Source organism: Neofelis nebulosa, chromosome 15 (assembly GCF_028018385.1).
Source record: "Neofelis nebulosa isolate mNeoNeb1 chromosome 15, mNeoNeb1.pri, whole genome shotgun sequence".
Classification (NCBI taxonomy): Eukaryota; Metazoa; Chordata; class Mammalia; order Carnivora; family Felidae; genus Neofelis; species Neofelis nebulosa.
Window position 1 is genome coordinate 51,011,545 of NC_080796.1, and position 15,383 is coordinate 51,026,927.

The 15,383-nt window shown below is 52.4% G+C and overlaps 1 protein-coding gene across 1 annotated transcript in view; it reads left to right on the plus strand.

Annotated features, from left to right (window-relative positions):
- Positions 1-1,628: 1,628 nt before the first annotated feature.
- The window catches only part of RASSF5 (Ras association domain family member 5), a 66,876-nt gene continuing 53,121 nt past the window's right edge, over positions 1,629-15,383 (plus strand). Inside the window, exon 1 of the mRNA XM_058700758.1 lies at positions 1,629-2,134. Coding sequence (XP_058556741.1) covers positions 1,675-2,134 — 460 coding nt within the window. The 5' untranslated portion in view covers positions 1,629-1,674. The remainder of the gene's footprint in view (positions 2,135-15,383) is intronic.

Consider the following 15,383-nt stretch of genomic DNA (forward strand, 5'->3'; position numbering starts at 1 on the left):
AAATTACCTTCAAAGGGAAACTAAAAGCAAAAGTGAAGATTCCCCTATCAGACACTAGGGGGAGTCCCATCTCTGGCTTGGGAAGAAGAAGTCTGAGGTCTTTAGGAATTTAGACTATTTGCAAAGTCGGTTGCTGGTGACCTCTGCTAAATCAACCAAACTGAACCCCAAGTTTTAAAAGGACAGGCAGTGGTCACCTCATCAGAGCCGTGGATCGCAAAAGCATTTACCTGTCTTCCCACTCCCAGACTAATTTACGGGTAATAAATAAATAAATAAATAGACAGACAAAAGTACAGAGGCTGGAGAGGGCCCGGGGTCGTGCAGCTGGCGGGTTCAAAGATCCAGCAGTCCTGTTCCCGCCCGCGAGAGACGATCAGGACAGGATACGTAATTTGTGGGACCTAGCGTAAAAAGAAACTGCCGGGCCCTTGCTCAAAAAGTATTAAGACTTTGGGGCGCCTGGGTGGCGCAGTCGGTTAAGCGTCCGACTTCAGCCAGGTCACGATCTCGCGGTCCGTGAGTTCGAGCCCCGCGTCAGGCTCTGGGCTGATGGCTCGGAGCCTGGAGCCTGTTTCCGATTCTGTGTCTCCCTCTCTCTCTGCCCCTCCCCCGTTCATGCTCTGTCTCTCTCTGTCCCAAAAATAAATTAAAAATGTTGAAAAAAAAAAAAGTATTAAGACTTTGAAGACGGTGAAATCGGAGCGTTCAAATGGAAGGGACAGAGGAGGTTATGAAGCCTGGTCTGGCGCCAGCACAAAAGGACTCTCTGGGTCCCACAAGTGAGCCTTCCATCACTAATACGAAGTAGGGCTTTTGGAGGGGCTGATGTTTCCACAGGAGTTACTAGAGCAGCTGTGGGAGGAGGAGGTTTTGTCTTAGGAAGATAAGCTCTCCCAAGTCCGGGCGATCCAGGGCCCCGGATCATAACCCCAGTCTTCCGGGAAAGGAATATCCTACCAGGCAGGGCTGCCGACGGAGGGGAAATCCAGCGAGAGTGAAAGTCGCACGCGGACAGCCTCGGCCGCCGAGTAGGCGGCTTCCCGCGGTCAGCATCGGAAGCGTCTGCAGCCGCGCGTGTCTCGGCGTCACCGGACTCGGAGCCGCTGCGGGAGCGCGAGCGCCGACGGGGCATTCCCGACCCACGCGGGGCAGGGTGGCCCCGGGTGGCGGGGGGGTGCGGCGAGGGGAGCCGAGGCGCACACTCTCCCGTGGGCGGGAAAAGCCGGAGGGTGGCGCGCGGACACGGGCCTCGGGACCTATTCACAGACCCACCCGCAGCTAGTTCCCAAGCCCTTCCTGGCCTCCTGCTCCCTCACCGGGGCGTGTTGGGGTGCGGTTATGGGGGGTATCTGGTTTGGGGGGCCGTGATGCGAGAGGGAAGGAGGCAGGGCTGAGGGCAGACGGCCCGCCCAGCAACGCCTCTTAGCTGCCCCAGCGGTCCCGTCCGCTTCCCGAAGACGCGCCTAAATCCGCGCTCGCTCCCGCGCCCCCAGCCTCTCGGCGGGTCGGCGGATCCCTGGGGCGTCCTTCCTGCCTCGCGCGAGTCTCCCCGCCTCCGCCCCGCCCTGCAGGCTGCGGTCCCTTTAAAGGCGCGCTCGTGTGGGGCCGCCCTTCTCTCGAGGCTGACTCGGGAGCAGCGCCACCGCCGCGAACCGCCGCCGTTGGCCCGGCATGGCCATGGCGTCCCCGGCCATCGGGCAGCGTCCCTACCCGCTGCTCTTGGACCCAGAACCGCCGCGCTACCTGCAGAGTCTGAGCGGCCACGAGCCGCCGCAGCCGCCGCCCCCCGGCCGCTCCTCTCGCCGCTGCGCCCCCGCTCCCCTCTCCACTGCGCGCGGGGCGCACGAGGGGCGCGGCGCCCGGAGGGCTGCCCGGGGGGACCCGGAGCCCCAACCTCAGGCCTCCCGACCCGCTCGCCCTCTCCGGCCTGGTCTGCAGCAGAGGCTGCGGCGGCGGCCTGGGGCGCCCCGGCCCCGCGACGTACGGAGCATCTTCGAGCAGCCGCAGGATCCTCGCGTCCCGGTGGAGCGAGGCGAGGGGCACCGCTTCGCCGAACTGGCGCTGCGGAGCGGCCGGGGCTGGTGTGACCTGTGCGGACGAGAGGTGCTGCGGCAGTCGCTGCGCTGCGCTAGTGAGTGTTGAGGGCATGGCAGGGGAGGGGCGCGCGGGAAGACCGCAGTCCGCGGGCGGGGAACTGCGAGGGGGCTGGGGCAGGAGACAGGGCCATTGACTTTCTCCACTTCGACTAAGGGAGACGCGCCCGGGAGACTCTGCTTCTTAGTCCCCTGCCCTGTATGCTTTAGTGACTGCCTACTGCCCAGGTATGGCGATGCGGTATTTAACAAATAGCTCTGTCCCTGACAGGTACACACTTCGCCCCGCCACACACACACACACACACACACACACACACACACACACACACACACAGGTTGCAGATGATGGCCACGCCGGCAAGGTCATTCCGTTGTATCTCACGCACCTTCTTGCTTTTGCTGTAAGTTCTTGACAGAGGGTTGTGAGACCGGTATTGAGATGGCCCTTAGACCCATGCTTATTAGGGTTAATGGGGAAATGGCTGGTTTGTCGCCTGTGGTACAGGCCCATGGTACATGTCCTCCTATGGCACACCTCTCCTTCAGGGAGCATTGCAGGAACAGGGAAGAGACCTGGTTAGGCTTTGGATGGAAATGGACTGTGAGGTTGAAGCTAACCTGAGGTTACCCTGGACCTGTGCCCCCTCTTGCCTTCCACCTCTGGCCCCTCAAACCTTTGGACTCTGCTCTAATGTTTGGCTGTTGTCCTGCCACTGCCTCCCCCTCCCCTCCTCCTCCCCCCTCAACTCTTCGGTTCCTGCCCCAGTCACCAGGCTCTAAAATTCCCCAACTCCCTGTCCAGTACTTTCCTCCTCCAAGCTCTCAGGCCCCTCCAGCCTTCTGAGCCACTCTTCTCAAAGCCTGCCTGTGGATCACTGGACACCCAGTGTTGTAGACTTTCTGAGCAAATTTGCAGTCTTCTTGGCAGGGGCGGGGGGCAGGTGGCATATTATTTTTCTCTTCCTACAGTTAGGTGTGTGTATTTCTTTAAGGGATGTCCTCTCCCCACCCCCATATTTGAAGTTGCCATGTTTGGTGGAAGATGTCCATATCCATGGGTCTGTGCGTTTATAGAGATAGTTTAAATATCTGAAGTACAAAGCACAGAACATGGCACAACCCCTAGCAAGCATCTCTGGAAATGAGTTGTGGTTTGCATCTTTTCAGCAAAGGCCCTTCCCCCATGACAGCAGGCCCCTGTCTCCCATCCCGCTGCAGCCCTGGCCAGGCAGCAGCTACTTCTGCATCAGGAAAACCCTCCCTCGCCTCTGTCTGCAGTTCCCAGCAGAGGCTGTACCCTGTGCCTCTTACTGCAGCTGGCTTTAGGGAAGGAAAGCTCATATTCTAAGCCAGGGTCAAGTGGGAGGGAAGGATCGGAGGGGAAAGTCGGTGTTGCTCCCTCCACCACCAGAACTCACAATTTAGGTGCTGATACAAAAGGAAAGAGCAAAATTTATAGAGGGGTGTGTTGTGGGTGGAGGGCTGCTGTCACTTGGTAACTGTCCCTGGCTTTATATGGTAAATTGGCATATTTACCATATATGTCGGCAACTTTCTCCCTCTCGAGGGTCCTAGGGTACCTTACCGTGTCCATCAATTCTATAAATGCAGAGAGAGGCAGTATTCTCACTGTCATGGAACCCTGGGAACTCTGCTTTATTGGAATTCTACTTGTACTAAGACATTTGGGGACTGTATCAACTAGAGGTGCCTGAGCACCAGAGAGGGAGCAGAGCTGGAATCAAGGGACTAATGAGTGGAGTCTCTGTTTGTCATTATTAATATTTAACTGGTTGTGGACCTGTGGCTTGATGGGAACAGTTGAGAAATGTTCTGATGTGCAAATGAGCGCTGGCAGGTGAAGACACAGCTGGCCAAACTCACTGAGCATCTTTCTTACAGTTGAAGATCTAATTCCATGATGGGGTTGTTTTGTTTTATCTTTGTTTTGAAAAGCGAGGTTCAGAAATATGGCTTTACGAAGGTAGTACCATGCAACGATTAAGAGGACAGACTGAAACCAGAAGAACTGAGTTTGAATCTTTACTCTGCCACTTAATCTCTGTGTGATTCTGGCCATCTCTGTGCTCTGCTTCCTTGTTTTAAAAAACAGGGATAATGACATACCTACTTCATTGTGTTAATATGAGAATTAAATGAATTAATATATGTAAAGCGCTTAGCACAGTGCCCTGCAAAAGGCATTATGAACGTTTAATGCAATATGAATGTTATTATTATCCCCTCCCATCCAACAGCTGTAACAATATGTCTGGGCTCATGACACCTCTTAAGATCACCTTTCCAAGCAGTGAGTACAGTTTTCAAACCCTGCCTGGCTGAGCTAAGTGGGGAAGCGAGGGCCATGAGCATCCCAAGAAGTGCGAGTATTAATTCCCTCTAGAAAGGCCCTTTCTGCCCCTGCCGCGGTTGTGGAACATCTTCATCCTCACTGAATGCCAGTGGCTTAGGGAGCATCAAGACACTGGTGCCTTGTCTTTATATCACTTGCCTCCAACAAAGTTCCAGGCACAGAGCAGCCTCAGTAAGTAGCAGTTGATGAAGGTGGTGGCTTGTTTTTACTCTTAAATCTCTCTGCTCTTGGAAGTAAGCAAAAGGGCAGTGGTATGCAAGTGACATCTGTCTGGGCAGGAGGCTGGCAATGGGTGTTGGCAAAATGGGATTTTAATAAGGGAGACTGTAAAAAAAAAATTTAATGTTTATTTTTGAGAGAGAGAGAGAGAGAGAGAGAGAGAGGGAGGGAGAATGGCAGAGAGAGAGGGAGACACAGAATCTGAAGCAGGCTCCAAGCTCTGAGCTGTCAGCACGGAGCCCGATGTGGGGCTTGAACTCATGGACCTCGAGATCTTGACCTGAGCGAAGTCTGACTCTCAACCGACTGAGCCACCCAGGTGCCCCTGAGGGAGACTTTTAGAAAGCTGTGTGCCTGTCTGTTTAGTGAAAGCCCCTCTAACTTAAGTTTACTCCTACTTCCACATCTAGGTCTATAACTGACTCTGGTTAATGCTGGATTTGCCAGCAGGGAGGCTCAGAGTTAATATTAATTTCCAGGATTAAAGAAATTATGTTTGTTAGATGGAGAAGGAAATCCAGTGGGGATTGGAAGAGAGACAGAGAGAATTTTGTGAATGCATGTGTATGTTTTAGGATGGGGACAGTGGCACTGGTGAGGATCCATTTCCAGCATTCTGGGAGGGCAGTGTCAACAGCAAACAAGCCCAGAAACTCACTGGCTGCCCTTTGGCTTTGGTAACAGGTAATGTCCTTTAGAGGTCATGGACCCTGTCTTCTGTAGAAGGCACGGAGAGTTGACCTTTTACCTTTCATCTAGTTTTGTGGATATGGAAGCCATCCTGGACTATGGAAAGTATGGAAAATGGGGAAACCTAAGACCAGCACAGCATTCAAGGAGGGATGCTTAGGCGTGATGCTAGTGGGTGTCTAGAGTCTTCCTTGGAGGCAGCATCATTCAGAGCTATGAATTGTTAAGTGATTGGAATTACAGCGTTGAAAGGGGGGCCCTGGGGCTCATTGTCTTACCCCTCTTCTGTGATAGATGTTTAATTATGATGTGAATAGGAAGCATTTGCCATGAGACCTCAGGGGCAGGGGACCTTCTGGGGTGAGGGAGACTGATATCGCACAGGGCTCCTTGTCCAGCCCTTCTAGCTCTGTCTTGTCACTTCATTAGTGGCTGGGCTCAACCCGCCTCTCTGTAAAGACTAGAACCACCCACATGACAGCCCCTGGATCGTGTGGAATCCTCTCTGGCCATGAGTTCTTTGTAGAAGGGGTGACTGGGACATTGACACTGAGTTTTCCTGTAGCAGACCTAGAAATCTTGGGCACTTGGAAAGTATTTTATTTGTCCAGCATACCCAGCAGCACTGAAGTGTGTGGCTTGAAGTGTTTTCATTGATTTAGGCTCGTGTTTGGCTGTGGAGGTTAGGGAAATGGACGTTGAGTTGTTAAAGAGAGTAGAATCCCCCACCTGTGATTCCTCCCACTGCTGGCTCTAACTGGGCTCTTCTCTTTGGGAAATGGCCCAGTGGGGTGTGTGTGTGTGTGTGTGTGTGTGTGTGTGTGTGTGTGTGTGTTTGGGGGCAGAGAACAGACCTGGAATGATATGAGGGAGGCTTCTGAGGTCCCCAAGCTGTATCCTGTTTCCTCTCCTCCCTGCTTCCTGTCTTCTCAAAAGATGAAATTGAAAGGATTAAATGTGGGCTTAATTGTCCCCCCTCTTCATCAGAGCATGAAAATTTCTGATTATGGAGGGAAGGGGGCTTGAATCCCAGGTACAGTCAAAAATGATTAATGCCACTTGTCTGCCAGCCTAATTAGACTTGGTAATGAACGTGTGTGTTCGCCTGCTGATCCTGCGGAGTTATTAGGTGGAAGTGAATTGACATCTCCCCTCAGTGCTGAGGGTTTGGTCCGGGATCCTCTCTCTTCCTCCCAAGTTTATCGGTCACTCAGCCTGGCAGGCACGCCCTGAGTGACGGAGAAAAGACAGCCCCCAGCTCGGCCCCAAGGGCCCTGCCTGGCTGGTAAAGTGACTCCAGCCACAGGGAGCTGGCTTAGGCCCAGCCCACCTCCGAGCACAGGAAGGATTCTTCACAGGCCAGTCGTGATTTTCCCATGAAGAACCCAAAGGGTTTTCATGCTTGCTTCCATATTCATCCCCAGAATGGCTTCCTGAGGTTAGCACACAGGGATTCTGCCGCCAAGGTCTTACATAGGCAGGGAGGCGTCGATCGTCTGCCTGGCTAGGGGCGGGACAAGGTTAGAACCTCTCAGGTGGGGTGAACGTGACAGGCCTTGAAGGCCTTGGAGGCCATCCCAGGTCATTTCCCTCCTTTGGCCGTGCCCAGCATTTCTGTGTCGGAAGCAGCATCCTCCCCCCCGCCCCCCAAGGCTCTTCCATGGAGCCCTCTCTGGCCCCCCACACCATTCCTCAGTTTCCCCCTGGAAAGAGCAGGTAGCCACTCTTGCTCAGTCCAGGATACTATTAAGGCTGGTGAGGAAGCTGTAAATACACCTCTGGCCTTATTAGAGGCTCTTCCTGTTCGCATTCCTCAGATGACAAGGTGAATAATCTTGGGCAGGTGAGTATTTGTGGGTGCGCAGAGCACACAGATGGAATGTCTCCCCACCCCCCACCCCCGGACCGAGCTTCAGTCAGCAGCCAGCCTTCCCTCTCACTTGGAGACCTGTTGTGCCGGTGGCCAAGTGCTGTCCATCCCCCAGGCCACCCACCGCCCCAGCACGGTTCCGGCTCCCTGCTGTCTGGGTCGGGAAGTGCCAGAGGCGCTGGCGCTGGGAAGGCCAGCCCTGACCCGGTAGATGGCTGGGCATGTAGTCACTTGTGGTTTTATTTCCGAGGGATTTGGCAAGCTTCTGTCCACATGTTCAGGGCAGGATCTCCGGGTTGGGAGGGGAGCTGAGACAGCTTTTAGACTTTGGGGAAGGAGCAAGGAGGCCAAGGGGATGATGTCAGACAGGGCAGCAGGCTCTCTTCCTTGGGGACACTGGTTTAAGTGAAATAACATTGGTCATGGGGAGCCCCGCCCCAAGGTCAAGACTATCTTGACTCAGACCAGGCGAGGTGATGCTTGGATGTTCTCTGAAGCACTGCACACACCATGCTGAGGAGACAGGGGCAGAGCTTGCTGCACCCCAGGAGCTCTGCATGGTGGCCAAAGTGGCCAACAAGTTCACGTGGGGCGTGTTCTAGCCTGGCTGCGGTTCCTGGCATAGAGAAAGTTCTTGAGAGATGCACCTGTAGAAAAAGCAGTGATGCTGGGTTCTCATTTTACCCTTTTGGGAGGGGAAGGAAGAGGACCAGCAGGGGTCCCTCCCGGCAAGGTAGCCATGCGTGCAGCCTCCCAGGGGACAGTGTCCTGTCCTGATTGAGGGGTCTGGCAACCCCTGGTTTCTGTAGCACATCCCTGATTTTCTTCAGGATTTTCCTACCCTCACCTACTGCTCTGGCCTCATTAAGGGCATCAGGGAGAAAAGTTCCAGCTCACATTGTACTGAGGGTTTGTAAGAAGGGTGGTGTTGGAAAGTCCAGTCTGTTCATTCCTATGTGTCACTGGGAGGCAGGGAGCAGGGTACGTCACTCACCTGTGACCACAGAGGGGCTGGGTCGTGTTTACTCTGCAGTGGAGGGCCTGCACCCCACCTCTGCTCCCCCTCCTTGTTTCTTGAACAAACATTTTCAGGGCAGGGCAGATCTTACCCAGATATCTGCAGTGGCTATTGGCTAATGCTGCTAGAAAAATGGAAACTTGGCTTACATGGACCTTTAAGAAATCACACCACCGGGCTGTTCCAGTTGGTTGAACATCCAACTTGGGCTCAGGTCATGATCTCACAGTTCGTGAGTTGGAGCCCCGCGTCGGGTTCTCTGCTGTCAGCACAGAGCCTGCTTCGGATCCTCTGTCTCCTTCTCTCTCTGCCCCTCCCCCACTCATGCTCTTTCTCTCTCTCAAAAATAAATGAGCCATTAAAAGAAAAACACTTAAAAAAAAAAAAAAAGAAATCGCATCTAAAAGTCAGCCCTAAAAGATGGATGATATTCTTTGCCTTTTTTTTTAATCCTTTTGTGTTTTTTTTTTCCTTTTGTTGATTTTTTTTTTTTAATCTTGTTATGTTTTGTTTTTACTGGATGCTGGCTCTGGGAAAGAATTATCATTGTGTTTGCTATAGATGCAAATTGATGTCCTATGAGCCTGGTGGGATGGGAATATTTACGTGGAATGAGAAGCGTTGAGAATTGAACAAGAAGGGTGGGGGCAGAGGGAACTTTTATCTCAGAGATGACCTGGCCAAACCTGAAGCCTGTTCTTGTGCCTGGGCTTGTGAGGTGGGCAGGGCTGGTGGGACCATGGCCCCTTCACAGGTGAGAAGGCACAGCCTTCAGGGAGGCAGATGACCTCCGCAAGAGTCAGTAGTGGCAAGATCAGCACCAGAATCCAGCGCAGCATTTTGCCTTATGAACTCAGGTCCCTGAACATGCGACTTAGTTGAGCTTCCTCATTCATCTGCCTCCCTTCTGTCAGTGATGCTGAAATGTCCATAGAAAGAAGTGCAGAGAAAAAAGAAGGGGGTGAGCCAAGGGTGGGTAAGCCACGTGACAGCTGCACAGTCAGCCAACACCTGGATAACTGAGAGTTGGCTGCACTGAGGCCTGTTTCCAGAGTTTGGTTTCTAAGTAGATCTTCAGCATGTGTAAATCATGAGATCTTTAAACAAAAGGTGAAGTTTTTCTAAGTCCCAAGATAAAAGAAACAAGGGTCTCTCTCTGGCCCTGCCCCACCCCATTGGTGTTTGGAGTATATAGGGGGGCTGGCATGAAAAAGCAGGTAGGAGGTCTCTTCCTGTTCCATGCCTCCTCCTTGCCATGACCCAGGGTCACAGTTCATGACACAGGGCTAACCAGGAACCACAGCGAAGTTAGGCTGAGCCTCAGAAGGGACAGCTAGGATGAAGAAAGTTTGCACAGGGGCTGTGATAGGAACCGAGGTTTGCCTCACAGACCTCCGATTCCATCCCGGGCAGCAATGTGGCCACATGAGGACGAGCAGATTTGGGGAACCCCCACCTCCTCGCTCTCACCCCATCTCTGACTCTCTGTTTGTCCAGATCAGTCTAACAGTTGGGTATCATTGCTTATTTTCCTTGCTGACTTGGAGGAAGCTGTTTTTTCCATTCAAATTGAATGGAAGCTGGAGGTTTTGTGGTTTCTGTTGAAACAATTATGTCCTTTCTGCAACTGAGGAAAGGATTTAAAAGAAAACAAAAACCCTCAGAGATGCCTTACTATTCAATGGAACAACAGATTCCAGCTGCAACTTGAGTTTTGAGAGAAAGGATTGAACACACGGTATGTAAATGTCTATTCTGGTGATGTGTATTTTCAAAAGCAATCTGGGGTTACCTCTCTATGAATAGGGCATTTCAAGGTGAGAATATATTGTAGCCCCGGCACTTGAAATAGGGAAGCCTGTCTCTTCAAACTGCGTTGGGCCTGGGCTGGACTCTCTCCTCAGCAGGCAGGTCATCTGGTTGGTGCTTAGATGTTGGCGGGCTACGAGAAGTCATCATACATCCCCCCACCCCTAGATAGTTCTCCTCCTAAAATACCCCTACATTTTTCTTCCTACCCAGTTTTCAAAGGGTCAGGAGTGAAGATTCTAAAGCCTCCCAAGGCCCCGTCTTCAGTGTCTGCCAGTTCTCTCCTACTGAGAGAGAACTCGCCAGTGGCTTAACCTGTCAAAGAACAGCTCTGCAATGAGGAGAAAGGAGAAGTGAGAGCAGTATATCCTTGCACCCAAAGGGGGCATTCAGGAGGGGTTTTCCCCCTTACCTGTGACTCATACTAGAAGTTCTCTAGCACACATGTTTCCTTCCCTGAGAGCTGGAATGGGAATGCCTCCCCTCCCCCCAGCCTGGGCTCACCCGGCCGGAAGTTCCGGACCCCCTTGCTTGGTGGCCCCGAGTGTTGTTTTAGGATCTGGACTCACTTGCCATCCTCTTCTGTGCAGAAGTTGCTGGATAAACTGAGGGGTGGGGGCACAAAAAAAGGCCGGTGGCAGCCCCATCTCCCTGAGGAAGAATGAGGGAGAAAGAACCAATGTCTGGGTCTGAGAAAGGGTGCCATTTTAGGGCATTTCTGTCTTAAATGAATCACTTATAAACAATGTGCTTTTATTGTCAAGCTTACAAACAAGTTTTTATTGTTACTGCACCAAGTACTGAGGTCCTCAATAGTGAGGGGTGATCTAACATGAGGACCTTCTAGCCAGATTTCCTAGGAGGAAGGCAGATGATGGACGGCCTGTTTGAAAGATTTGTTCTACCAACATTTTCTTCTCTAAGTGGGCCCGAGGACATGGCCTTGGGCTAGGATACCGCTCAGCATTCTTTGTGACCTGGGGGCAAACTACAGCACAGAGGAGTGGATCCAGGTTGATGGTTGCATGAGGAATAACAGAGCTCATGCCTGAACCCATGGACGTTGACTTCCTGGACCGAATACCATGTGACCAGAGCACAGAGGTGTGAATGCATCTTCATTTCCGAGCACTCCTGAGTCCTCTGCAGTGTAGGACATGTGTCCCTCCTTCATCTGAAACTGGCCCCCGCTGGTGGTTGGCAAATGAGTTCTGGAATCTCTGGGCAGCCCGGGAGCAGGCACCCCTCTCCAGCGGCTTTCCTGGAAGGCTGTGCTGCCTGTCTTGGCCTTGGTGACAGGGCCTCTGGGAACTTCCCCACTGGGACTTGGTTGCTTCTGGGAGTCAGTGTTGAGGCAATGATGCCCTGTGAGTACTGTTTCAGGGCAAGAGAACATTCCTGTCCTATTTATGATAGGCTCTATTCTTTTCTTCCTTTCTCTTTCTTCCTTCTTTTGCTCAGAGAGCAACAGACCTCTCTGAGACCTCTCTGAGACCTCTCTCTGCTCAGGTATCTGGGCTCAGATAAATGGTCTGACCCTCTGCCTTTTCATGGGCCCAGTCGGCTGAAAGCCTTCGCTCTTCCCCTACCCTGGGCTTAGCATGGGAGGATGTGAATTAGCCCCGTTGTCCCTTAGGAGCCTATATAGCTGGTAAAGCATTATTAATCTGCCATCCCCAAAGAAATCCATTAATGAGCTCCTGGGCCAGGCACATGGTGTGAGATAACTGGTCACTTCTGCTGTCTGTTGAAACTTTGGAGACATTGATTTTCAGGCTCTCAGGCACTCCTGAGGGGTGAAGCTCGAGACAGGCTCTTTCCTGCAGCCTGTTTGGTGGGGGCATTTTTATCTTATCAAGCTAAAAGCCCCAGGAATAGAAAGTTTTCCATTGGGGGAGGTGGAGGGAAAGGACCTTAGCTAGGAAGGAGAAGGCATTGGTCAGGCTGTGCTGGTGCAGGGGCCCGCGTCCCAGGTGCCTGTGACTTCCTCTGGGAAAAGCAGCTGGCTGGGCTGACTGGAGTATACCCCCGTCACAGGAGGGCCCCGGGATCCTCCCAGAGCGAGTGACTCTCCACTCATCGCTGCATCCCTGCCGGCTGGCCTGGAAAAAAGGCATCGATCTCCTGCAGCGGGATGACTGAGGGCGGGGGTGAGGAGGCGGCCACTGCCTGCTTCGGCGCAGTTATGGCGAGCCTCCAGCGCCTCTTCTGTAGGCTCCCCAGGAGCCGCTCGGGATCGAAGAGGCTCCAGGCCCTGCAGAAGTTCTGCCACGAGGCCCGGCTGGCTCGCGGTAGGTCCAAGGTGCTCCAGCTAGGGGCCCTCGGTGGGGGGAGGGGGGGTTCTTGGGTTCCAAGGCCTCAGCCTAGGGGCCTTTTCCACGAGGAAAGAAGGCCAGAAGAGCTCTTGCAGCCTAGAATTTGCCGCTGAGCTCAGCACCACTCCTTGGCCCTCCTGACGCCCCAGGGGCCAAAGCTTAGGCATTGCCACCCTGCCAGCTTTAGGTGGAATGGCAGGTCTGACAGTACACGGCCAGCCCGTTTCATAGGCCCAGGTTGGCTGTGGGTTCTAACAGCTTTTCCTCGGCTGAAAATTAAGGCCAAGAAGTCATCTTAATCTGGGCCCCTGAGCTGTTGGAAGATGGGCACTTGGATGACACCGTTTTAGTCCTGAGGGGCCTGAAACCTTGCCACACTGCAGAGTCAGCCTCCCAAGGACCCAGGGGCGATGACGTTTCCTAGGCAGGGGTTTTTCATCTGCAGGGTTAGGGGAGGTGCCTGTGGGACCCCAACATGCAAGCTTTGTGGGGCTAGGGACTACTGGCCAGGACACAGGGGACAGGAGCCCAGCCTCAGGCGATGACTGGGCTCCAGTTTCTTTCCCTGAGCACTAGTTAGTGGGGGAACAGTCCTTGCCTAGGGAAGGATAAGGGCATAATATGGAAGATAAGAAGGAGAGACAGTAACAAATTTTCATGGAAACTTAGGTTGTCCTAATTTCTTTCTTTCTTCCTTTCTTCCTTCCTTCCTTTCTTTCTTTCTTTCTTTCTTTCTTTCTTTCTTTCTTTCTTTCTTTCTTTCTTTCTTTCTTTCTTTCTTTCTTTCTCTTTCTTTCTTTCTTTCTTTCTTTCTTTCTTTCTTTCTTTCTTTCTTTCTTTCTTTCTTTCTTTCTTTCTTTCTTTCTTTCTTTCAATGTTTGCTTATTTTCGAAAGAGCACAAATGGGAGAGGGGCAGAGAACCCAAAGCAGGCTCTGTGCTTACAGCAGCGAGCCCAATATGGGGCTTTAACTCACGAACCTCGAGATCATGACCTGAGCTGAAGTCGGACACCCAACTGACTGAGCCACCCAGGTGCCCCGTCTACTTCCTTTTTTTCAAAGAAAGAGCGCTGAGGCCAACCAAAGTTGGGGGCCTGGGCACCTGCCTTCAGCTTATGGTTCTTTCTGCCGTGTCAGGCTATCTCAGTATCCTACAGCACCCTTCTGCCAAAGAGTCAAAGCACTTATGTTTGTTTGTTTATTTTTAACATGTCGTATTCCCTCCAGATCCCTGTGCAGTGGGAGTGCAAAGGGGATTATGTTATTTCACAGATGTGACGGCTCAGGGAAGTGAGGCTCCTTGTTAGGGACCAGGAATACACAGCCAGGCCTGGGACCCCTTGCCCTAGATTCTACTCATCTTCTGACCATTTGATGCCTGCTTCCCTTTGATGGCTGGATCTTTGGAGCACAAAGCTTTCCTTGGGGCTCCCTGCCCCATTTGTCTCCCCACTGTTCTCATACACATTCAGGAATTGGAGGGACATCCAGTGGGTCACGGTGCTGAGTTTTAGAGATGGAACTAAACTGAACAGCCATCTCTGGGCTGAGATTTTGGAAGCAGAGTTGAAAAGACAACATGGTCTTGACTCTGGAGAATTTGTTTTTTTCCTGATTGATGTTTTACCTCTGGAGAAGTGGGAATTTTAATTCAACTAGACCTAATCCCCATTTGGAGACAAATACTCTTAGCCAGCCTGCATAATTTATCCTCATCAGTGGCTCATGCATACTGCGGCCCTCCGCGAGAAGACAGCTGGATGCTGAGTTCCTCAATTTAAACCCTCACTTGCGTCTTCCTGTTCATCTTCCCTCCCGCAAGAATTATTCCACAGATCATTCCCTTGCTCCTTTGCTATTCAGCCCAAGGAGTTATATAGATTTAAGAAAATCAATCAGGCTTGGGGTGGCAGCATTAAGGTCAGAGAAATTGCCGCACTGTGGCTACGATGTGCTCGTTGAACTCGTGTTAGCATTTAGACTTAATGGATGGGAAGAGGGGAGACCGGGCGCTCAGCGATGATGGGAGCGGTAGACAGTGGGCCGCAGATTTCTAGAAGAGCTGACTTGCAGGAATCCGTGAGCAGCCTGCAGTGTGGCCTTTAAGAAAACCAGCGTGGAGCCAAGCTGAATTGAGTCTGGACCTTGGATTCCTGGCAGGGGGGCCTTCCTCGTACAAATAAACCTCTCTGAGCCTTGGTTTTTCCCAGTGTAAGCTGGGCAAAGAATTCTGACCTCAGGTTGGTGTCACATGGGTTAAACATGACATTGGATGTAAACCAGTCGACATGCTGCAGGTCCCCTGTTGGCAGCTGCTCCCAGAAAGACTCTCAGTAACTGTTCCCAGTGGGTCCTCTGTGCGAGCCCCCCACTGGGCTGCTCTGCCATCACACCTGGGTCGGGTGTGCTAGCTGCCTGCACCTCAGTGAAAGAGATGGGGTTTGGAGGTTGCCTGGGCAGAAGTGGAGGAGAGGCACAAAACTCAAACACTCTCTCTGGAAAAATTCCTATCATTGAGTTTACCGCACCACTTAATTAACAAGCAAGGCTAGATTAGCCCACCGGGCCTCATTAGAGCTAAGCAAGCATGTTGCCAAGGAATAAGTCATCTATCATTTTAAAAGGCTTCTCCGGGGTCAGCGGAAACGGCCTGGGTCTTTCCAGGAATCTCTGGTGGTCCTGGCTACAGGGATACAGCTGTAAAGAAGCCTTTGTGTGTCTCCTGCAGAGAGCGCCTCAGACGCAATCTATTTACTTTTCTCCTCACTGCCAAAAGTCTCCCTCCTTTCACCCGGTGGGTGGTGGGTGGGTACTTTGCATGCAAGTGACATCAAAGCAGGTGTGGAAAGACCAGTTGGGTGCAGCAGCCTGGTTGTCCCATAAAGGACTGAACCTGTTTGCTCCTGGGCTTCTGTGACCTCCTGGCTCTCTGATCGGGCATACCTCTGAGCATACACCTGCCTGCACATTCATATCTGTGTATCTGTC